The 25,314-nt window shown below is 37.6% G+C and overlaps 1 protein-coding gene across 1 annotated transcript in view; it reads right to left on the reverse strand.

Moving 5' to 3' along the window:
• The window catches only part of CSMD3 (CUB and Sushi multiple domains 3), a 615,639-nt gene that overhangs the window by 350,844 nt on the left and 239,481 nt on the right, over positions 1-25,314 (reverse strand). Inside the window, 1 exon segment of the mRNA XM_070748648.1 lies at positions 13,791-13,912. Within this exon segment, the coding sequence (XP_070604749.1) occupies positions 13,791-13,912 (122 nt within the window).

Raw genomic sequence — 25,314 nt, forward strand, 5'->3', positions numbered from 1 at the left:
GGTTCTGTTGGTGCCACCACCACCATCTCCTCTCCCCTATTTCATCCTGATTATTGCTTCTACGTATGCACAGAGGCCAAGTTTTCAGCATTGGACATGTGTGTGCAAAGTGTGTGCATGGCCACACAGCATGGGAAGAAGCGAATCAGTGGCAGGTAAATTAGAATCCACCCCTGGCAGGAGCAAGAGGGAACTTGGATTGGAAAAATTCAAGAAACCTATGGCAATATTCTGAAAACTGCTTCAGTATCAATCTTCCCAGGTACAGTACTAGAGAGAAAATATGATCAGATGAGCTAATTCTATTCCATTGTAAGGCTACATTAAAAAAAAAATGTTGCAAAGCTAAAGGCACAAACTCCCACTATCACTTTTAGCTCTGATATTTTAAAGCAAATTCTTTTCAGGTTTCTTTCTTTGCCTAGTAAACAATGAGACACTCGTTTATTCAATCGTTCCCTAAACAGCATCTCTTCCTATTGTCTATCAAGGTCCTTCCCACATACCATTACATTATAAAATTCAGGTTCCACTCTATACTTGGCAAAAAAAAAAATGCACTTTAAACTTTCCTAAATTATGTTTTTGACCTTAACTTCAAATAGTTTATTATTGTACAAGTTGTCAAGAATCAATCACAAGAAATTATCAGAGCAGAAATATGGAGGTTATACATGGAAGGTGAACTTTTTGTCTCATACAAGGCCACTGAGGAAAATAAAATGGTGTTTTGAACTAGCAGAAGGTAGAGTTTAAGTATCAGCCCTTCATTAATCCTGGTGGTACAGCAGTTACAATGCCTACAAATCTAATAAATTATTATTATTAATTATTAATTATTATTAGTATTGCAGCTAACTAGGCTTCGATCCCGACAAGCCTCAAGTTGAGTCAACCTTCAATTCTTTTGAGGTACGCAAAATAAAGGCCCAGATTATTGGAAGTAATATGTTTTGTACATATTGTACATTGTAAACTGCCCAGATAGTGCTGTAAAGCACTATGGGGTGGTATGTAGGTATATATAAGACTTATAGATATTTAAGTCTGCGTTATTGTTATTACGTAGATGTCTGATGGCAGAAAAAGACCTCATGGTCCATCTAGTCTGCCCTTATACTATTTTCTGTATTTTATCTTAAGATGCATAGATGTTTATCCCAGGCATGTTTAAATTCAGTTACTGTGGATTTATCTACCATGTCTGCTGGAAGTTTGTTCCAAGGATCTACTACTCTTTCAGTAAAATAATATTTTCTCATGTTGCTTTTGATCTTTCCCCCAACTAACTTCAGATTGTGTCCCCTTGTTCTTGTGTTCACTTTCCTATTAAAAACACTTCCCTCCTGGACCTTATTTAACCCTTTAATATATTTAAATGTTTCGATCATGTCCCCCCTTTTCCTTCTGTCCTCCAGACTATACAGATTAAGTTCATCTTTCCTGATACGTTTGATGCTTAAGACCTTCCACCATTCTTGTAGCCCGTCTTTGGACCCGTTAATTTTGTCAATATCTTTTTGTAGGTGAGATCTCCAGAACTGAACACAGTATTCCAAATGTGGTCTCACCAGCATTCTATATAGTGGGATCATAATTTCCCTCTTCCTGCTTGTTATTACTATTCATATCAGCCACAAACTGCTTGGTAATTACTAACTGTTTGCAATTGCTGAAATTCTTGAAATACCATATTTGTTGAGTCCCCACCTGTGTTGTTCAAATCCTTGGAAATACTTTATCCTAGATTTGCTATGATACAATTATATACTATATAATATTACTAGATGTGCAAAGTGCCTTTAGAGGACGTGGAAAAACATGAATCTGGATAACTGAGAAAACCAAAGAATATTAAACAAGTCAGTATCTGCTTCATTGATTATAGAAATGATTTTGTTTGTGTCAATCATGCCAACCTCTGGAAGATGCTCCAAAACAAATTGGAACCCCAGAGATGTGTATTGTCTTTATGAAAAACCTATGTATTAGGTCAGGAACTTCCTATGAAGACAAAATATAATGAAATAGACTGACTTCCAGCTGGCAAAGGAATGAGACAAGGATGTATATGCTCCCATTATCTAGTCCAGTGATTTTCAACCATTTTTGAGGCGCGGCACATTTTTTACATTTACAAACTCTTGGGGCACACCACCAACCAAAATGACACAAAATGACACCCTAAGACACTCTCCTCTCTTTTTCCATCCCTGTTTCCTCCCCACCCTTGTGTGAGTGTTTGTGTTTGTGTGTGTGTGTGTGTGTATACACACTCTTGAACCATTTCCAAAAACAGGTGAGGGCTGGAGTTTTTTTCTCTCTTATTCTTTGGGTGCTATTTATATATGCTTTAAATCAAGAGTCACTTCTCTCTCTCTTGTGTTTCTCTCTCTTTCCTCTCATTCTCTGTCTCAATCATTTTCTCATTTCTCTTTTTTTCCTCCCCTTTTTGCTCATTTTTTTTTCTCTCTCTCCCTTCCTCTCTCTTTTTCTCTCTCTCTCTTGCTTTCTTTCTCTCTCTTTCTCTCTCTCTCTCTTTCTCTCTCACTCTTGATTTCTCTCTCTTTCTCTCTTTCTTTTCTTTCTCTCTCTCCTCACTCTCTTTTTCTCTCCCTTTCTCTCTCTCTTGCTTTCTTTCTCTCTCTTTCTCTCTCTCTTGCTTTCTTTCTCTCTCTCTCACTCTCTCTCTCAGCAAAAAGTTGCGAGACCGGAACCTGAGCTTCCTTCTTCACGGCACACCTGACCATCTCTCGCGGCACACTGGTAGAAAAACACTGATCTAGTCAACCTATAACTTGAATACATATTAAGAGAACCTGGTTAAGAAGAAGACATGTTTTTTAACGTTCTAGTAATAAAACTTAAGGAACACAGGACTAAAATTAAATGTAAAGAAGATCAAACTAATGTCAAGAAGTGAAACATTGGCCTTGGAACTAACAATGAAGATATAAAAGCAGAGGATAGTTTCTCCCTTTGAGAATCAATCGTCAACATTACTGAACAGTACAGAATAGGCCGTTGAAAAATAAACAATAGCTTAGCACTTGGTACAACTGTCATGAAAACAGCTTGCAAACACTGTACAACAACTCTAAAATATGAATAGATTAAAACATGTTTTGGAAGTGAGTGTAAAATTATAATAAGGGACCAGCAACAAGGTGAATTAAAAATAAATTTCAACTGAAATGATGAAATGCTGGAAGGAATATTTATTTTAGACATTTGCATGGATATGGCAATGATATGCCTCCAAGATATCCAAAGAAACACATACAGTAAATACTGGAAGAATATAAATGCACAAAATGGTGCTAAATGTGCCAGTCAACCTTTTGTGCTTAATTCAGATAGAAAGACTACATAAACATAAAATGAACAGACCAAGTTATTAAGAAATGTATGAACATGAGGAATGTCTTCTAAATTTTAGACAAAGAATACGTTGAAATAAGCAGATTTTAATATGTAGGTTTTCATGAGTATGGAATTCATTCTTCAAATTAGTTGAAAAATCAGAAAAGAGCAATAAGCGAAGGAAGTAAATATGTAAAATAATAAGACAGCTGCTTCATTTTCTTCATTTATGAGCTTTCAGTTTCCTGATGGTTACTCCACAATTTAGAGCTATCTATCTATTTTTATTTTGTGTCCTGGCCCACACTGAATTTCTTGTATGAGTCCTTTTTGAACGTTTAGATCTTTGTTAACATCTTTTGTTGACTTTCTTCTCCCCCCAGGTCAATAGTTTCTTTTCCCTTAAGTTTTGGTTTCCCTTACAGTCTCATTGATCACTTTTTGCCTTAATGTTTCCACTACTTATACTTCCTCAGCTAATTCTTAATAATAATAATAATAATAATAATAATAATAATAATAATTTTATTATTATTATTATTATTATTATTATTATTATTATTATTATTATTTATTAGATTTGTATGCCGCCCCTCTCCAAAGCCTGGGGCGGCTTAGTTTAAATGACCCTCACTCTGTTAAGGACCTTGGAGTACTCATATCTAATAATCTAAGTGCCAGAGCCTATCATAACAATGTTGCCAAAAAGGCACTAAGAGTTGTTAACCTAATCTTGCATAGCTTCTTCTCTGGCAATATTAAACTGCTAACCAGAGCATACAAAACATTTGCCAGACCAATCCTCAAATACAAGTTCATCCGTCATATCGGACATTAATACAATTGAGAGAGCTCAGAAATATTTCACAAGAAGAGTTCCCCACTCTTCTGCTCTCGACAGAATATTTTATTCCACCAGACTTGAAACACTGGGATTAGAAAACCTAGAGCTACGTCATCTTCGATCAGATCTAAAGGTAGTTCATAAAATCATCTACCACAATGTCCTATCAGTCAATGAATATTTCAACTTCAACCGCAACAGCACATGCACACAAAAGACATTCAAACTCAATGTAAACTGCTTGAAACTCGACTGCAGAAAATACGACTTCAGCAACAGAGTGATCAATGCATGGAATGCACTACTTGACTGTGGTTTCTTCCCCAACCCCAAAAACTTTAACCTTAGATTGTCTACAGTCGACCTCACCCCATTCCTAAGAGGTCTGTAAGGAGCATGCATAAGCACACCATCGTGCCTACCGTCCCTGTCCTACTGTCGCATTCTCCAAATTTACCTATACCTACTTTGCTTTTGTTTATGTTTATGCCATACCTATTATCTTGTACATGGTTTGACAGACAAACAAACAAACAAATGGGACATGAGCCCCCTTTAGCTGTCCCCTGGGCTACAGTGATGTCACCAGCTAATCCTTCCATCCCAGAAATGCTTTGGTAGGTGTTTCCCACATAAATGCGCCATAGTAGCAGTTAAGTCTTCTTCTACACATGCTAAACAATGGTGAAATTTTACATGTCTTGGGTTTTTTTTAATACCTTGGCTATTGTTCTGGCACTTCCAGACTCACACTAAGATTGAACTGTCCTCCAGTGAAATAGATCCAGGATTTTACCAAAGTATTGTCCCTTAGCATGTCATTTGACTTAAATTACCATCATAAATTTGGAAAGAGTACAATGCACAAATTCAAAGCATCTCTGAAAATTATCGATCAAGAATCTGTTTGACCACACCCAATAAAAAGAAGCCACCATATCTTCAAATAAAGGATTGAACTTCTCATTGACAAACTGTTTACAATATTTAAATAAACTCTTACCACCTTATAAATTACAATTAGGATTTCATTTTAGGCACTCTTGGACAAGAGGAAGAGACCATATTATCTATATTTCCCCTTATCTTTAATGACTTAAGTGTAGTAGAGGCCAACTGTTTCTCAGTTGTTGCTCATGATTCAATTCTATTCAATTCAATTTATTAGATTTGTATGCCGCCCCTCTCCGAAGACGTATGTGTATGGAGCCACTTCAGTTTTGAATAAAGGTTTGGACCAGCCCTCTTAATATTTTGGCAACTGCTTAAGAGGGAACTCTTTTATAGAGCATTTTGTGTCTTGTGACCGGTTTAAACTTTAGTTTCACTTTTGTCTTTCTACTTGTATTTCAGCTATGAAATTTATTTTCTTTTATTATAACCATGGTTATCATTTATATTCTAAAGAGTTTATAATTTTAATTTTAATGATGTTCCCTGTGGATGTTTTAACTTGTTCTACGTTTTATTGGATTGCTGCCAGTTGCTGAAAGCCCTGATTGATTTGGCAGGATACAATAAAATAAATATTCAAGTATCCCTTCAGGCACCTGGATGAATGCTATTTTTATTCCTCCTTCTCCCCACCCCCAGAAGGCTAAACATACCCAGTGCCTTAAAACTCTCCTCGCAAAACTTTTCCAGTTTCCTTTTCCAGTTTATTGCCTTTATTGTCAAACTGTCCTAGTTTGGTGTAAATGATCTCTGTACCCAAGTTTGGATATCACCAATAAATAAGAGAATAAATCTCTTATTTGGAAACTACATTTCTGTTCACTCAGCTAAGTATGTATTTATCTTTTCTATATCCATCTCACTCCAGAGTCTCATACTTACCTGTGGCCAACTGCTATTCCAATAATTCTTTTCATGAAATTTTTTATCGAGCTTGGATCATTTTTTCTTTTCTTGATTTTTTTTCCAGGAAAGCATTTCTGTCTGTTAAATCAGTTCTGTAATTTTCAACCTGGTTCTTATTTTGTAACTGCACTATTTTCTAGAATAAACTCAGCCTGTTCTACAAAAAGCTGCAGATCTGATCAGTGTTTCCTTCCACTCTTATCTACAAGATTAATGAAAAGGGGAAATTAAAAAATGGGACGGGGGAGAAACCTGTGGCATCCCACTTGAAGTCATTCCAGTTTGGTAGTCACTGACTTAGGAGAGCTACTGTATTTGAACAATGTTGCAGGAATCCACTAAAAACATTAGCTTTCTAATCAGTAAGGGGCGAGTACAAGTGCACTAGAGTGCCTTCCATCCCCTGTCCTGTTGCTCTCCTATATCTCCTATACCTTTCTTCTATTCCTATATCTCTTCTTCTATTCTTTGATTGATATGTTCTATTACTATATCTTCTTTTCTATTATTTCTTAGATATATTTTACTATGAGTATCTCCTCTATAACCTTCATCATGTATTTTACTATGTGTATATAGATATATACCCACTAAAATCCTCATTGTGTATTGGAAGAAAGAAAGAAAGAAAGAAAGAAAGAAAGAAAGAAAGAAAGAAAGAAAGAAAGAAAGAAAGAAAGAAAGAAAGAAAGAAAGAAAGTTAGTTACGGTATATTTTTGCAATTCTTGGCAGAAATCAGTACTGCAGGCCCCTTCTGCTGACTGCCAATTACCAGCAATTCAAGTCTCACTGGCTCAAGGTTGACTCAGCCTTCCAGACTTCCTAGGTCAGTAAAATGAGGACCCAGATTGTTGGGGTGAATATGTTGATACTGTAAACCACTTAGAGAGATCTGTAAAAGCATTATGAAGTGGTAAGCAAGTTTAAGTCCTATTGCTATAGCCCTGAAGATTTTTTTTTTTTTGGTTTCTTCTGCGTCTTTTACTTTCTTATCTGTTGGCATTGTTCATGATTGAATGTACTGTACATATAGAATAGAATAGAATAGAATTTTATTGGCCAAGTGTGATTGGACACACAAGGAATTTGTCTTGGTGCATATGCTCTCAGCGTACATAAAATAAAATATACATTTGTCAAGAATCATGTGGTACGACACTTAATGATTGTCATAGGGGTCAAATAAGCAATGAAGAAGCAATATTAATAAAAATCTTAGGATATAAGCAACAAGTTACAGTCAAACAGTCAACATGGGAGGAAATGGGTGATAGGAATGATGAGAAAAACTAGTAGAATAGAAGTGCAGATTTAATAGAAAGTCTGACAATGTTGAGGGAATTTTTTTTTTAGTAGAGTGATGGTGTTCGGAGAAAAACTGTTCTTGTGTCTAGTTGTCTTGGTGTGTAGTGCGTTTTGAGGGTAAGAGTTGAAACAGTTTGTGTCCAGGAGGTGAGGGGTCAGTAAATATTTTCCTCGCCCTCTTTTTGACTCGTACAGTATACATACATACCAGGGGTGGGTTCCCCCAGGTTCGGACCAGATCACCTGAACCTTTAACAACCTGATGGGGATGTGAAGATGGGCTCACAGATCCAGTTATGACTGTACCGGTCTATGCATGCCGCCATATTTTTTTTGAATTTTCTGTGATTTTTTTTTTTGGCGGTGTTTGGATGGCTTTCCTTGTCTTCTGCTTTGAAAAAAGTTGGTAGTTATGATGTTATGATGACTCCCTCCCCTCAAAAAACCTATTTACAAACATCATACATAACTCATCCAAGATCATGTGCCTGGATTTTGGGCACTCAGCAACTGGCCAGCTTTTACAGACATGTTCAATGTTCCATGGTCATGTAACCATGATTTACAATGGCATTTACTTTTTGTTTTCAGAAAAATCCAGCCCATATGAAACAACGGGTTCACTTAATGAGTGCTTCAAAATAGGTCTTAAATCGTGACCAACTTACTTTACAACTTACAGCTGTAATTGGAGGATTCATTAATGTCACCTAAGATTATCCCATTTTCTAAAGAAAATAAAATAAAAGAAAAAATATTCTATTTGTATGAAGTTATTTTTCTCATTTATTATTTATTTATTTATTGGATTTGTATGCCGCCCCTCTCCGTAGACTCGGTATTATGACTAGAGTTATATTATATAATATAGTAAGCTCACTGTATCATACTTTTTATATTAAATTCAATTTGACTTTGAATTAAAAATTGAGGATGCAAAGAGATTTGTAGCTTTTTCTTAATTGAGCATGGACTTTCAGCATTGTAAGTAATTGTTCCATGATCAAAATATTTGCTGATAAGAAAAAAAGAGTATAAATCAGGTTAATAGAATAAATGTTAAATTGAGTTAAATAAAGTACACACAATGTAAAATAAAATAATAAGCTCCACGATTATTAATTTTTAATTATACTACCAATTGACCTCACTGTTACATTAACTACAATACAACACAAAAGTGTGTGTGTGGTGTGTGTGTGAACACACGTTTGTCGGGGAAATAATCTAATTAGAATTCTTTACGCAAGCTGACAGTTACAGTCATTCAATACTTGAAAAAGTTATTTAAGCCTTTGCCAAAGGTCGCAATAGACTGATTTGAATTTATGCTAAAGTATAAACCAAACCACAGTGAAAATTAATGGACAATCACTTGTGTCTTTAACATTAATTGAAATATATATTTTTCATTAGGCTTTCAAACAACTTATTCATTTCATTATTCATGTTTTTGAGGTAGTGTGATTTGCTTTGTCAGGGAAAAGAGCTGAGTCACTTCACCCTAGCCAAGAAATGTAGGCGGTTTTAAAGTACTTCATGACAAAAGAAGGTTATCTCCAACTTTCTCCAACAGTGTTGACCAAAGTGATTTCTCTTTTGAAAATGCCATAGAACTATATAAATTCAGATGAATATATATCAGACTAGTTTTATTAAATAAATACAGTCCTATGTTCCTTGAAAAGGCTACTTTGGAAATTACAAGTTCATCGTAGGACATCGCATTTTATTTCGTTATTTTATTTCATTATTTTATTTTTCAATCAGCTGTGTCAAAAACAATTGGAGACAGAGTAAAAATAATGCAATTTGTATTATATGATTTTCTTGCAAGATACAATGAAAGCAGGGGTGGGCTACTGTCCAGACTGGGGGAATGCAGTGGGGCAGCAAAAATGGAACTCCACCCCAAAGGGAGTGGCCTATACAATTTATGCATGGTATGTTTGTGTGTATGTTTGGTTTTAAATAAGGTTTTTTTTAATTATCTTAAACATTAGATTTGTTATATGCTGTTTACTACTGTTGTTAGCTGCCCCGAGTCTACAGAGAGGGCCGGCATACAAAGAAAGAAAGAAAGAAAGAAAGAAAGAAAGAAAGAAAGAAAGAAAGAAAGAAAGAAAGAAAGAAAGAAAGAAAGAAAGAAAGAACCCAATTTGCACTGAAAGATGTTGAAAGAAAATGCAGGGCGTCCTGCATAAGCCATGCCAATAGTGTGTTAGTAAAAATTTTGGTAGCCCTTCACTGAATGAAAGATACAGTGTAATTTGATCCATATTTCTTTGCAATGCCTACTAATGTTGGTGGATGATAAAGAATATATCCTATTGTAATGACTACAATGAAATTCTACAATTTTAGAAATTATTTCTAAAATAAATATAATATCTCTAATAATTATATTTTAATTATAAAAACTATGCAAGGAATAATGTTTTTGTTCCCTGTAATAATTTCCCCCAAAATATATATTTTGTAGGATATTGTTCCTATTTATTTGTCTACAGATACTTCTACTAGATCCATATCATATCCTGGTTTCTTCCGGGACTTCAAACTGCTGGAGTATGTTTTTGGAGTGAGAACAAGTGACTACCGCTTTACACATTCCCCATGATAATATATAAAGAGTGTTCCTGTTTCAAATATCCTATCTGAAAATATATGTTTCCAAGTCGAAATCTATAAGGAGCTCTAATGAACATTATAGCATTTTGAGATAACAATTGAACAAGGGTTTCAGAAGCAATGGAAGAAAATTAAAAATAAAATAAAGGGAAAGAACAGGACTGTAATCAGTGACAGCACAGTAAAGAGATCAAGTGAGATCTCTGACAGGATGGAGCACATAATTGCTAGTTTGGGTGAAAAAAATACAAAATTGCAACATGCCTGGGCCTGGGCCTAGGCGTATTTATGATTATACAAAAGCAACTGTTATCTTCCCATATTAACTGAAATATCAAAAATACACCCCTTTAATGATACACTTTGAATTGTAATTTAGCAATAAGATTTATACAGGCTAAAAGCAAGATGCCAATCATGATAGCAACTTAGACTTATATACTGCTTTACAGTGCTTTACAGGCCTTTACAGTTTACAAAGTCAGCATATTGTCCCCAACAATCTGTGTCCTTATTTTACCATCCTTAGAAGAATGGAAGACTGAGTCAATCTTGAATATGGTGATATTCAAATTGCCAAATTTCAGGCTGCTGGTAGTCAGCAGAAGTAGTCTGCAATACTGCATTCTAACCACTGTGCCACAGCAGCACTTACGAGAATAGAAACATAGAAACATAGAAGACTGACGGCAGAAAAAGACCTCCTTGGTCTATCTAGTCTGCCCTTATACTATTTTCTGTATTTTATCTCAGGATGGATATATGTTTATCCCAGGCATGTTTAAATTCAGTTACTGTGGATTTATCTACCACGTCTGCTGGAAGTTTGTTCCAAGGATCTACTACTCTTTCAGTAAAATAATATTTTCTCATGTTGCTTTTGATCTTTCCCCCAACTAACTTCAGATTGTGTCCCCTTGTTCTTGTGTTCACTTTCCTATTAAAAACACTTCCCTCCTGGACCTTATTTAACCCTTTAATATATTTAATGTTTCGATCATGTCCCCCCCCTTTTCCTTCTGTCCTCCAGACTATAAAGATTGAGTTATATGATATGAGAAGCACACTTTTATATAAGAATAGTAAATAGATGCATTGGTTATATCTAATTTGTTTTCTAATTTGAGAATAATCACTTTCAATATCATATTCAATCTTCTTTGTCACTTTTTAAATAATGAATGTTCTTCTGATACCTATTTTATGTTTTGTTTCCTTTTAAATATATAAATATAGCACTTTTTCTTGTGTTACAGTCCTTTTTTTCATCTCAGCCAGCTGAATAGAAATTGTTACTTCTTGCAATTAAAATATCAATACACAGAGAAACAAAAAAAATTAGATCCACTTTACTGGGTTATATATTTCTGATTGTATCTCCCAGCCAAATTGGAACAAATGTATAGAATATTACAAGAAGATTATTTTATGGAATTATGCAAGAATAAATCTAAAGCAAAACAAAATGAACCAAACCTGAGATGAGCTAGTAACTTTAATATATGTGCCTGTTTTTTGAAAATTACACCACTAGTGATATGGTAAAGACAGTGCACTGAAGATAAATCCATAAGAAAGAGTGATATCTTACTGTATTCTACCATGATTCCAACCCTCACTCCGTAAAAGACCTTGGAATACTCGTATCAAATGACCTAAGTGCCAAACCCCACTGCAACAACATTGGCAAAAAGGCTTCAAGAGTAGTTAACCTAATCCTATGTAGCTTCTGGTCCGGTAATCTCACACTACTAACCAAAACATACAAAACTTTCACCAAACCAATCCTTGAATACAGCTCATCTGTCTAGAACCCACACCGCATTTCAGACATAAATATTCTAGAAAATGTCCAGAGGTTCTTTACTAGAAGTGCCCTCCACTCCTCCAGTCACAACATAATATAACTGCACAATATTACAATCCTAGGTTTAGAAAATGTAGAACTACTGTACGTCGCCTTAAATACGACCTAAGCATAGCCCATAAAATCATCTGCTACAACGTTCTTCCTGTCAATGACTATTTTAGCTTCAACCTCAACAACACACGAGTACACAACAGATACAAACGTAAAGTAAACCGCTCTAAACTCGAATGCAGGAAATACAACTTTAGTAACCGAGTAGTTGATGTATGGAACTCACTACCTGACTCTATAGTATCATTACCCAACCCCAAAAGCTTTACCCTTAGAATATCCACTTTGACCTCTCCCAATTCCTAAGAGGTCAGTAAGAGCCGTGCATAAGTGCACCAGAGTGCCTTCCGTCCCCTGTCCTAATGTTTCTATTTTACTAGTATCATGTATATAAATATTATTATATCTTTGTATATCGCCAATACGTACTTGACAAAACAAACAAACAAACAAACAAACAAACAAGTGATATGATTATAACAGGCTCCAGCCAGAACAATCCTACAGAGTTCCACAGGTGTTCATCATAATGTTTCTCACACATTTGAACAAGTGGTGGCTTGCATTTCAAAGGACAAGGTACTTCAAACCCTATTTGAGTGTGCATGTGAATACGTAGCTTGTAGTTCAAGAGATTTGGCATCTACTTGTAAGTGATGGGTCTGAGTTAATACAGAAGGCTGTAGATTCTGATAGTAAGATGTCATGGTCTGACCTTGTGTAAGTGCCAAGCCTTAAATCATACTTTATCACACTGTCAGATTAAAAAGGGCTGAGCAGTGAAGGTTGGCTCAGTTCCTTAAGAGGAATGAATTATTAACTCCTGTACGAAGAACATGGATTCCGGCTATTCAAGAGTACTGTTCAGATCTTTTATTTGAAAACAATTCTCATGTTCCAGGAGTGTCCTAAGAGGTGGTTTCCTCATGGTTCTGACTGGCTCTATAGAATCGGTAGTAAGTTGGCAGCTTGGCTCGCTGGAACTGGCAACAACCCAGGCCTCCTCCACCCCGAGCTGGTTCTACTGCGCCAGTTGTCCTATGGCACCACCATCTTGTTTTTGTTTCTGCGCATGCACAGAAGGCTTTTTTTTTATAGTAGTGTGCACCTGCAAAAGCTCATTTCTGGAAAGTGAAACATGTGTGCAAATGTGGACTTCCATCATGATGTGAGTAAGGTAAGTAGAACCCACCTCTTCCTGTCTTTCCGTGACACGTTCTTCTAGTATCTCCTTCTCCTTGTCTTCTAATAAGACTTTTGCCTTGGCTTTTGGACAGTCATTGGTGAAACACTCTAGCACCCGACTTACAGAATGTTTTGAGGGAGTCTCCTCAAAATGTCTTCAAACTCCCATGGCTAGCAACTTACACAACTTGGCATGATTGCAGCTTTTTCCCCCTTTTTCATCTGATTAAATATGCCTGCTCTTTGAAAAAAATGATAAGCATTTATTGCAGCCTCAGGATTTACAGTACATTCAAAAGGGGGGGGGGGGGCTCTCAAGCTTGTAATTGCAGATCTTATTGTCTGCATCAATCTCAAGTTTGTCCAAGACAACTTGGGTGCTTTTTTTGTAGCTTCATAAAACCAAGCACATTCTTTTTCCCATACATTATCCAGTAGTTGCAGAGGGTAAAAGGGCAATTCTGGGGAAAGACGCAGTTGCTTTAATCAATTGCCAATCGATGTTATATCAGTACTCTGAAGTATCCTTTTTCTCTAAATCCAAAACACTGCACCGCTCCGTTGCCCACACACATTGTCTCAAATGAACTAGACTTTCTAACTTTCTTTCTGACTTCTTATTGATTTTCTAATTTCTCATTTGATACAGGTGCTTAAAACACTCTCACGGGTAAACTTACCTTATTTGGATTGATGGCTGTGATAACCCAAACACATTGAGCATTACTGTCATACTGGAAAGGAAAATTGGGGGATGTGAATGTGCCACCTGGTCCCTGAAGATTAGATCCACATGTTTTTACTGCAAAAGAAACAATCAATGTTATATTCCAAATTAGGTCTTAATTACATTTTTTTGTTTGCATTCATCTTACATGCCTTAAAATGTTTAATGAGTGGGACAATTGGACAAGGTGAAATTTAGACTCTAATTGTGCAGATCCAATCATGGATTCATCAGGACTTACTCAAACAGTCCCTGATTTATTGCAGAGACGCTTTCACAATAAAACACATTTCTTACACTATCTATAAAAACAATATCCACACATTTCCCCCATTGCGATTTTTATCCTCCAAAATATGCTTCTCCATCAAGTGGGGTAGGTTGGAGAGAATGATTTTTTTTTTCATAAGTCAGAATAATTATAGCTGGAAAAAAATACAATATAAGTTTACAGTGTTCCCTCGATTTTCGCGGGTTCAAACTTCGCGAAACGTCTATACCACGGTTTTTCAAAAATATTAATTAAAAAATACTTTGCGGTTTTCCCCCTATACCACGGTTTTTCCGGCCTGATGATGTCATACGTCATCGCCAAACTTTCGTCCACCTTTAATAAATATTTTTTTTACTAAACTTTAATAAATAAACATGGTGAGTAATAATCTAAATGGTTGCTAAGGGAATGGGAAACGGTAATTTAGGGGTTTAAAGTGTTAAGGGAAGACTTGTGACACTGTTCATAGCCAAAAATAGTGTATTTACTTCCACATCTCTACTTCGCGGATATTCAATTTTCACGGGCGGCCTCAGAACACATCCCCCGCAAAAATCGAGGGAACACTGTATACCAAAACCTTATATGGGCCACTTGACATATTTTGAATGGAAAGAGACTCAAGAAAAATAAGAGCTATTCATATACTTCTCTATATAATTAAATTGTAGAAATGTTAATTATATGGAGTGAAGTCATAGAGGATTTATATGAATTCATTTATCAATATACATTTATTTCTGACTAGGATTATGACTATGTATACTGATGAATTCTAGAAGCTAGACAAGATGAACAGAACAGAATAGAAGATAACAATACAATAACAGAGTTGGGAGAGACCTTCTTCTTGTTCAATGCCCTGCTCAAACAGGAGACCCAGTGATGGTAATCGTATGGCATAGATGCCACGGGTGGCATGTGGAGCCATATCTGCTGGCACGTGAACCATTGCCCTAGCTCAGCTCCAACGTACATGTGTGTGGTCATCAGCTGATTGTCGGCTCGAACAGAGGCTCTGAGAAGACTATTTTGGCTTCCAAAGAGCCGCCAGGGAGATAGGGAAGGGTGTTTTACCCTCCTTCGGCTCCAGGAAAGCCTTTGCAGCCTGGAGAAGGTGAGAGCTGGGCCCGCCAGAAGTGGGGAAACTGGCCGTTTCGGCCTCCAGAGGGCCTCTAGGGGGTGGGGAAAGCTGTTTTCGCTCTTCCCAGGCATTGAATTATGGGTTTGGGTACTTAGAAACATAGAAACATAGAAGACTGACGGCAGAAAAAGACCTCATGGTCCATCTAGTCTGCCCTTATACTATTTCCTGTATTTTATCTTACAATGGATATATGTTTATCCCAGGCATGTTTAAATTCAGTTACTGTGGATTTCCCAACCACGTCTGCTGGAAGTTTGTTCCAAGGATCTACTACTCTTTCAGTAAAATAATATTTTCTCATGTTGCCTTTGATCATTCCCCCAACTAACTTCAGATTGTGTCCCCTTGTTCTTGTGTTCACTTTCCTATTAAAAACACTTCCCTACTGAACCTTATTTAACCCTTTAACATATTTAAATGTTTCGATCATGTACCCCCTTTTCCTTCTGTCCTCCAGACTATACAGATTGAGTTCATTAAGTCTTTCCTGATACGTTTTATGCTTAAGACCTTCCACCATTCTTGTGGCCCGTCTTTGGACCCGTTCAATTTTGTCAATATCTTTTTGTAGGTGAGGTCTCCAGAACTGAACACAGTATTCCAATTGTGGTCTCACCAGCGCTCTATATAGCGGGATCACAATCTCCCTCTTCCTGCTTGTTATACCTCTAGCTATGCAGCCAAGCATCCTACTTGATTTTCCTACCACCCGACCATACTGCTCACCCATTTTGAGACTGTCAGAAATCACTACCCCTAAATCCTTCTCTTCTGAAGTTTTTGCTAACACAGAACTGCCAATGCAATACTCAGATTGAGGATTCCTTTTCCCCAAGTGCATTATTTTACATTTGGAAACATTAAACTGCAGTTTCCATTGCTTTGACCATTTATCTAGTAAAGCTAAATCATTTACCATATTACAGACCCCTCCAGGAATATCAACCCTATTGCACACTTTAGAGTCATTGGCAAATAGGCAAACCTTCCCTACCGAACCTTCCCCTATGTCACTCACAAACATATTAAAAAGAATAGGACCCAGAACAGACCTTTGTGGCACACCGCTTGTAACCTGTCTCTGCTCAGAATATTGTGCATGTTGGCAGAACCTGGACTGAAGATGGAAGTTCACCCCATCATTCACCCAGCGTCTCAAACTTGGATTGCCAGCTTTCCAGCCAATAAGTCCATTGTCTTAACTACTGAGCCCCTTTAAAATGCAAGGGATGGAGAGAGGGGTGTGTGGCCAATGTTGCAGCCCTAGGGGTGCCTACCACGCTCTGCAGGAAACCCCGGAATCCCAGCTGTTTTGGGATCTGGAATCAGTCTGGAACTGGGTTGAATCTACCCTGGAGGGGTAGTGTAGGAGAGAGGTACAAGTCCATGGTCCCGGGGAAGCTTGCAAACCCTCCAGGGAGCCAGTACTAGTTTCTCGACCAGCAGATGTGGAAGACGACTCTCTCACCATTAGCTGGGATAGCCATGATCAGAATGATTGGAACAGAGAGATTGTGGATTGCCTGGGTGACAAGATCTAAGCATTTAAACAGGAGAAATATGAGTAAGTGTTGAAGCTGGGTGAATGTTTGGCCAATTTAAAGACTTTTTTTTTTTTTTAAAGAAATTTAAAAGAAGACAAAAAGATATCCCAGAACAGAGCTAGCAGATATCTAGCAATTGGGAATGCCATAGAGGAAGTTAAAGGAACAGAATTTAAACGCCCAAGAAGTTTGAGAAAAGATAACCTTGAAACTCTGACAATCTGAAAGGAGTGTTTGCTGTGCTATAGTGTTTGATCCTGGCTTATCATTGTGATGGAAGATAACAAGACTGTGAACTGGAATGAAATATATTACAAGTGAATATCAGAACACTGAAACATAGAGACTATATGGATTAAAGCTTTAATTAAGAGAGATTTAATGATGGAAGAGTGTGTGTATAAAGAATTAATTGGGTTATTAAAATATATTCATAAAAAAACTATCTCTTTAAAATTAGAGATAATAAGAAAGCAAAAGTGAATATATAGAAAATTTAGAACCTATAGTGCTGGAAAATAAAAATGAGGAACAAGGGAAGTATATTGAAGGAAAAAGAATTGATAATAATTTTTAAAAAGATGATTACACTGGGATGTACAGTGTCAAGAAAAGAGTGGACAAGGGGGAATATCACCCCCAAAAGAATCAATCAAAAGATAAAGGAGGTAATAGGGAGACAAGACTAGGCAGAATTTTTAGGAAAGTTCAACAAATAACATACTTAAAAGGGAAAAAAAAGAATTCAGAAAAAAAGAATTTATATATAAAAATAAAGAAAGAAAAAAAGGGGGAGGGGACTCACAAGATGTGGAATTTTTGAGAGACCAAAGGAGAACGGATAAAGAGGAGAGGTTAATGGATTGGAAGAGGAGTGATAAGACATATGTTAATATATATTTTACTATATTTCTGTCGAGTCATCTTGTATACCCAAATATGGGAGGGAGCATATTGCTTCCTTTTGCCTTTCAGTCCCATTGCAGTGGCCATTCAGACACAAACCATATTTATCAGTTCTTTGCAAGTTTGGAATATATATATCCTTTGTTGAAACTGTACCTGTCCTTACCGGAATAGATACTGACAACCTATCTCAATTGTTTAAATGTGTGTGGATCTAGCTACTGAAAAATGAATTAATCCTGATTTTAAAGTGGCGTACTTTAAGGTAGATCATGCCTATCTACAATGGTGTGTTTTGATGATATTACAACATCAAAAATATAGGGTTTATGCATGATTTGGCTTGATTCTTACTTATTCCCACATCAATATTGTCTTTGAAACTTCAAACATATTGCTACAGAAAATGAGTCATTCTGACTTTTAAAAAAAGGGTGCCTTCTCAAGCATTATTTATCTGTCCATCTTTCCTTTATGATAATATAGTTCTATTTCTTGTGTTCTTTCTCATTATTTTATTGCTCTATTATCTTACTCCTTCCATGTATACACATTTTTTTAAATTTCTTCCTTATTATTGTTGTAAACAACACAGAATTGCCCTACACTGAGATAGGCAGCAACTGAAGTTACAGAATAAATACAAATAAAGTGAAATAATTATAATGGGACAGGTGGTGGCCAGACATAACTTTGACCAAAAGTAGTATAATATTCTACATAGCAATAATTACTGCCAAACCAACATGAACTACTCCTTCACAGGTCTACTTTTATGTAATGATCTCAACTGAATGTGAACTAGGGATAATTACTCCTTGTTCTTTGGAAATGAATGCAAACTTTAAGGACACAAGGAGCTTTATATCCTTGTTAACTATGATAAGCAAACCTCTTTTAAAAGTTTCTCTGGTAACTGTTGCTTGTAGAACACTCACTGTTAGTGGGTGTATTACCATTAGTTAGATTACTATTTTCCAAACTTGGCAACTTTAAGATATGTGGACTTTAATTCCCAGAATTCTCCAATTCTGGGTGTTGTTGAATTCCACACATCTTCAGGTTTGAAAAGCCATAGTCAAGAGCAGGGGGGGCAATTAATTTTGCCATGGGGCCGCATGAGAAATATATACAGTGATACCTTGTCTTACGAACCCCTCGTCATACGAACTTTTCGTGATACGAACCCGGTGTTTACGATTTTTTTGCCTCTTCTTCTGAACTATTTTCACCTTACAAACCCAAGCCGCTGCCGGTGCGATGCCCCACCTTCTGATGCCCCGCCAAAGGCTCCCCTCACTGGGATTCCCTTCATTTTTGCCGGCACTGCTTTGAATCCCAGAGAAAGGAGCCTCAGCAAAATCGCAGCATCACAAAAACACAGAAGTCCAGAGGTGGGGTTTCCCAAGGAGGGGAGCCTCAGGGAAATCCCTGCAGGACAAAAAAGGGTGCTTCGCTGGCAACAGAAGTCCAGAGGTGGGGTTTCCCAGTGAGGGGAGCCTCAGCAAAATTGCAGCATCGCAAAAACACAGAAGTCTGGAGGTTAGGATCCCCAGTGGTGTAAAGCAAAAGGGGTGAGTTTTGGGCTTGCACACATTATTCGCTTTTCCATTGATTCCTATGGGATACATTGTTTCATCTTACAAACCTTTCACCTTACGAACCTTGTCCCGGAACCAATTAAGTTTGTAAGACAAGGTATCACTGTATATATAAATTCATAATGCAAAGTCATAAAATCATACAGTGCATATCATAAATCCCTTATTTATCCTATGTATCATCCATTAATTTTACCCATGTAATTCTATATAGTTCTAAAATTCTAATCCAATTTTACGAATTAATACATCCTAGTATTAAACAACACCTAAATAAATCTTTTACCATCATTCCATAGTCAAACCATATTTAATAATCATCCCTCCTCAAATTTCTACCACTTTCTCATTTCTGGGAACTCCTTCCTCTCTCTCCCCCTTTTATCTCTCATTTGTTTCTCATTTCTCCCTCTTCTCCCTTTTCCCCTCATTCCTTTCCCCTCCCACTTCCCCTCTCTTTTTCCATCCCTGTCTCCTCCCCCCTTGTGTGTGGATGTGGGTGTGTGTATACACTCTTGAACCATTTCCAAAAACAGGTGATGGCTTCTTTCTTTTTTATTCTTTGGGTGCTTTTTACCATATGCTTTAAATCAAGAGTCACTTCTCTCTCTCTTTTGTTTCTCTCTCTTTCCTCTCATTCTCTGCCTCAATCATTTTCTCATTTCTCTTTTTTCTCCCCTTTTTGCTCTTATTTCTCTCTCACTCTCTCCCTTTCATTTGTTTTTCTCTTCCCTCTCCTTTTCCTTCTCTCCTCTTCTCTCTCTCATTTATTTCTTCCCCTTCATCGTTCTTTCCATCATTTTCTCAGTCCCACCCCTTCTCTTTTCCCCTCTCGTCTCTCTGCCTCCGTCTCTGTCTCTCTGGGGACCAGCCACTTCTTCTGAGCTTATCCTCCAGTTTCATGCAGAACTTCCCAGTTTTACAGCCAGCCGAGCAAGATCAACTCTTCTCCTGCTTCCCTCTTTCATCCTCCCTCTTCTCTCCCCACTCACCCAACAAGCCTCCACCCTCCGACCCCGGACTCCCATTCAGTCCCCATTCTGAAAACGGGAGCCGGCAACTCAGAGAGGAGGAAGTGTGTGTGTGTGTGTGTGTATGTTGTGCCTGGCGTGGATTTCCGCAGACCTTCCATTACCTCAGCCTTGGAGGTGCCTCAGTGAGCGGGCACGGAGACTCACTGCATCCTCTGGGCACAATCCCCACCTCCTCCCTCAGGGCTGCCTCAGGGCGAACCTCTGTGTTCCACCATACGCCTCTTCCACCTGCGAAGGAAAAACCTACGCAGGTGGAAGACTTCCTCACACTTTCCTTGCCACTCCCCCACCGACTCCGACACCCGGCTCCCCTGTGCAGCCTTGAAAAAGACTGCATAGGGGTGTTGCGGGCTGGCCAGTCACAAACAGCGGGTGGGCCGGATGCGGCCCGCAGGCTGCCCCTTGCCCAGGTCTGGTCAAGAGGATAGTAATTTTGGTTCACTGAGTCTCAAAAAAAATATTCTCATGTTTGAAGATTTTAAGTTTCATTACGATAAGCACCCTATATTTAACCTCCTATTTGTAGATAGGAGTGAGTTGGCAATAATAAAATTTAAAAAATATCCAAAGGCACTATCTTTCTTTCTTTCTTACTTACTTTCATTATGCCTTTGAACTGAAATGAACTGGAATGATGGATAACAGGGGTTTGTTTGGCTTTTATAGTGAACATTTGGAACATTCATTCATTTCTGTTGTTACCACTGCACTAATTTTGTTTTTGTTCTTTTCTTAAGGATGTCCTGTTTGTGGAGAGATGGGGGGGGGAGAAAGATGTAGTTTTTGTATTTCCAGTGTTCACTTGCCAAATCTGAAGTAATCTCTGGAATTGAATATGTTTTTATACAGCTGAGGGGGCAACTGCAAGAAAAATCAATGATAATCTGTTAACATTGCTTTCCTCTCCCTTTTGCTTGCAGGAAAGAATAAATCTCTATAAATAGAAGGGATGATGAATTTAACTTGCTATCTTTATACGCCACTAACACGCAAAAACTTTTGAGGGGAAAAGCACCTAACTTTAAATTTCTAAAACTGTGCAAACTTTTTTTTTACAGATAAATTACCTTCCCCACTTTTAAATCTTTATAGAATTGGTGAATCCAAGCAGGTGAATCCCCATTGGTTTGTATAGCAACATTTTGTGTGCATGCGCGCATGTCCCCTCGTTCAATTAGGCTTCCACGCTCTCCCCAGCTAGTAGCATGGATTCATTGGATGAAGACGCACAGGCTATAATAGACATGAGGCAGAGACGTGCAGCTCAAAGAAGGGGCCAATTAGAAAGTTATTTCCATCCCTGAATTGGCAACAGCTGGGTTTGGGTGTGGTTCTCCTCAGCAGGGTTGAAAAGGCAGGCCCGCCCTTACAGTCTTGTGGAGAGTTATCAACTGGGAGTCCTGTGACCTTGCTTCGATTCTCGGCGTCTCTGATCTTGGCTTGTGGCCTAGAAGGCTGAAAGACTTGGGGGAGGCGTGGGTTTTATTACCTCCAGTGTTGTTTTTGCCAGCAAGAATCCTGTTTTATTGCCTGGCCTTCGTGAAACCTCTGTGAAGCTTCATCGTGTTCCTGTCTGTAACAACAGTTTTTGTTACCTGTGTTTGCTTTCCAGTATATAAACTGCCTTTGCTTTTTACCAGTGTGTCTGGCTACTCTTTTTGGTTGGTGTTGGCGTCTGGGGGGACCCAGACAGAACACTACATAGTTTTATAAAATAAATACATATGCAAAAGTTTTACTAACAAACTTCTGTATTAAATAAATCAATTTCAGAATAAATCATGCTTCTCAGAGGAAAGATAGCCTTTAAACTTCATTGTTGTGATCTAAGAAAAAGGAGAAACTGAAGCCAAGAAAATTTTAAAGGTGACCTTCACAGTCAATACATTTCTCTAAAGAATCAATGTTCTTCTATTGAGATAGCAGGCTGAACATAATAAGTAGTGCCTGTTCCTCCAGATTACTACTCAGTCTAGTTGCTTTCTTGAATATAATCTAAAATACCGAACAAATAATTAAGCAAATTTGGTTATTAGCTCTTTGATGATCTAATATGGCAGTTAGAATTACTGCCCTGAAAACACTGCAATCTAATTTCTTCAAAAAGAAAGGAATTAATCCATACTTTGTTTCAGCCAGTGGGAGAAATGCATATCAGTTTCAATGATTTCAGAAGTATGTTTCAAAAATGGGGAAAAAATTTTAACTCATTCATTTCTGGTACTATTTGTACTTTCATGGTGCAAGAACAAGCAAGGGTTGTCTTTTGGGGTTCAGGTTATGTTAAAAAGTTGTAGAAGAGAATGGTGAGAACTGTAAATTAGAAAGAACATTTTATGCCAGTGGGTGGATATTTGAAACCCCTTTTCTTTCTTTCAGAATTGTGATTTGAATACTTTGGATGGATGTTCATATATTTTTCATGGTATAATGGTAGGTTATTCTGCATCAGTTTTCAGCAATCATGGTCAAAATAGATTCTGAATGACAAAATATCAAAAACATCACCCCATTTTTGTAGGTCTGTCTTAAGAGATTTAAGAATCCCCTGCATCTTATTGATTCACCATTTAAACCAGTGCTTAAATGGCATTTTAAGGTTGCAAAACAAAACGAACAAAACAACCTCTCCCCACAACAAACTGTTCTTGAAAAATGGTTCGATTGTTTTCACATTTCTTGTTTCTTTCCAGTTACAGGTAGTCCTTGACTTATAACTGGGGTGGGCTACTGCCCGGATGGGGGGAACGCAGTGGGGTAGCAAAAATGGAGCTCCACCCCAGAGCACCCAATTTGCACTGAAAGATGTTGAAAGAAAATGCAGGGTGTCCTGCATATGCCACGACCACAGTGTGGTAGTAAAAATGTTGGTAGCCTTTCATTGCTTACAACCATTTGATTCGTGAGCATTTAAAGCTATAACGGCATTGGAAAAAAAGTAACTTATTGCTGTTTTTCATATTTAAGGTCATTGCAGCATCCCCACAGTCACGTGGCTAAAATTGGTTGCTTGGTAAATGGCTTATATTTATAATCATTGGCGTATTCTGAGATTTTGTGACCTCTTGAGAAGAAAAGTCAACTGAGAAGCCAGATTCACTTAACAACTGTAGCAATTCACTCAATCAGTATAGAGCTGGAAGAAGCATTGGAGGCCTTCAGGTCCAACACCCTGCTTAAGCAGGAAACCCTATATCAGTGATGGCAAACCTATGGCACAGGTGCCACAGGTGGCACACAGAGCCATATCTGCTGGCACATGACCCATTGCCCTAGCTCAGCTCCAGCATGCATGTGCACACCAGCCAGCTGATTTTCAGTTCGCACAGAGGCTCTGGGAGGGCATTTTCAGCTTCTGGAGGGCCTTCGGGGGGTGGGGAGGGTGGGATGGGGGAGACTGGGGAGGATGAAAAACCACATACTGCCCCCCCAAAAAATGGGAAATGGGCTTTTTCTGGTCTCCAGAGGGCTTCCGGGGGAGCAGGGGAGGCAATTTTCACCGTCAACAGGCATTGAATTATAGGTGTTGGCACTTGTGTAGGTGTGTTAGTGTATATGCAGGCACTTTCGGCACCCTAGGGGAAAAAAGTTCGTCATCACTGAGCTATATCATTTCGGACTGACGAGTCTCTTCTTAAAAACCTTTAGTGATGAAGTATCCACAACTTTTGAAAGCAAGTTGCTCCACTAGTTAATTGTCCTCACTGTTAAATTCCAAGTTGCTTCTCTCCTTGATTAGTGCCCCTCCACTTTTTCTTGTCTTGCCCTTTGGTGCTTTGGAAAATAAATTGACCCACTACTCTTTGTGAAGGGCAAACTCTACACTTCCAAACACATTGTTATGAAAGTTCCATTTTATACCAGTTTATCATTACTGATAGACGCAGGATAAAAATGAGTCAATTAGATACTCATTCAGATCTTTACTCAAAGAGAATGAAGCATGATATCACTTAGAATAGAACCATATCACTTAACGTTTTTGTAATACATTTAAAATCTAGTTCTTCTCATAAGCATTGTAATACAATGAGAAGGGCATAGGCTGAATGTATTATGGAAAAGGTTAGCAATTCATCCATCCATCCATTCATTCATTCATTCATTCATTCATTCTTTCATTCATTCATTCGATTTTTATGCCGCCCTTCTCCTTAGACTCAGGGCGGCTTACAACTTGTTAGTAATGGCACTTTTTAACAGAGCTAGGCTATTGCCCCCACAATCCGGGTCCTCATTTTACCCACCTCGGAAGGATGGAAGGCTGAATCAACCTTGAGCCGGTGATGAGATTTGAACCGCTGACCTTCAGATCTACAGTCAGCTTCAGTGGCCTGCAGTACAGCACTCTACCTTCTGCGCCACCCCGGCTCAATGACCCTGTATTCTGTTTTGTTTGTTGTTTATTTTAGATATGTATTTTTTTAAATCCTTCATCTGTGAGCATTTCAGAGTTTGGGTTAGGAGGGATAGCCATATAAATTTTAAAAAAAACAAATAAAAATAAAATAGACAAACAAACAAATAAACAATAAAACTGCCCATTTATAAAATTATTACAAAGCTCTATAAGGAAAGATTCCAGTGAAATCAAATGAGACAAGCACTACCTTTAAAAAGTTCAAATAGGTAATGAAAAACTAGCCTGTTCAGAAGAAGAAATGTTTCTGGAGCCTACGGTAAGAAAAGGATTAAAGTTTATTCATTTTACTTATTTACATAACCACCCAGAGTCATTTTTTAATGTGACATGGGCAGCTATACAAATTTGATTAATAAATATTCAGTTTGAACTTTAGGAATCTTTGTGGTTTATTGTTCAATTATACTGCAGCAAAATTAAAATTTTGCAAACAATATGTCACATAATAGGGATCTCAAGCTTATTGTTCACAACACAATGGATAAGAGGGCTGACTGACATTAAAGAGAAAGTAGTATCAAATAAAGCCATTTTTCCCTATATACATG

Source organism: Erythrolamprus reginae, chromosome 3 (genome assembly GCF_031021105.1).
Source record: "Erythrolamprus reginae isolate rEryReg1 chromosome 3, rEryReg1.hap1, whole genome shotgun sequence".
Lineage (NCBI taxonomy): Eukaryota > Metazoa > Chordata > Lepidosauria > Squamata > Dipsadidae > Erythrolamprus > Erythrolamprus reginae.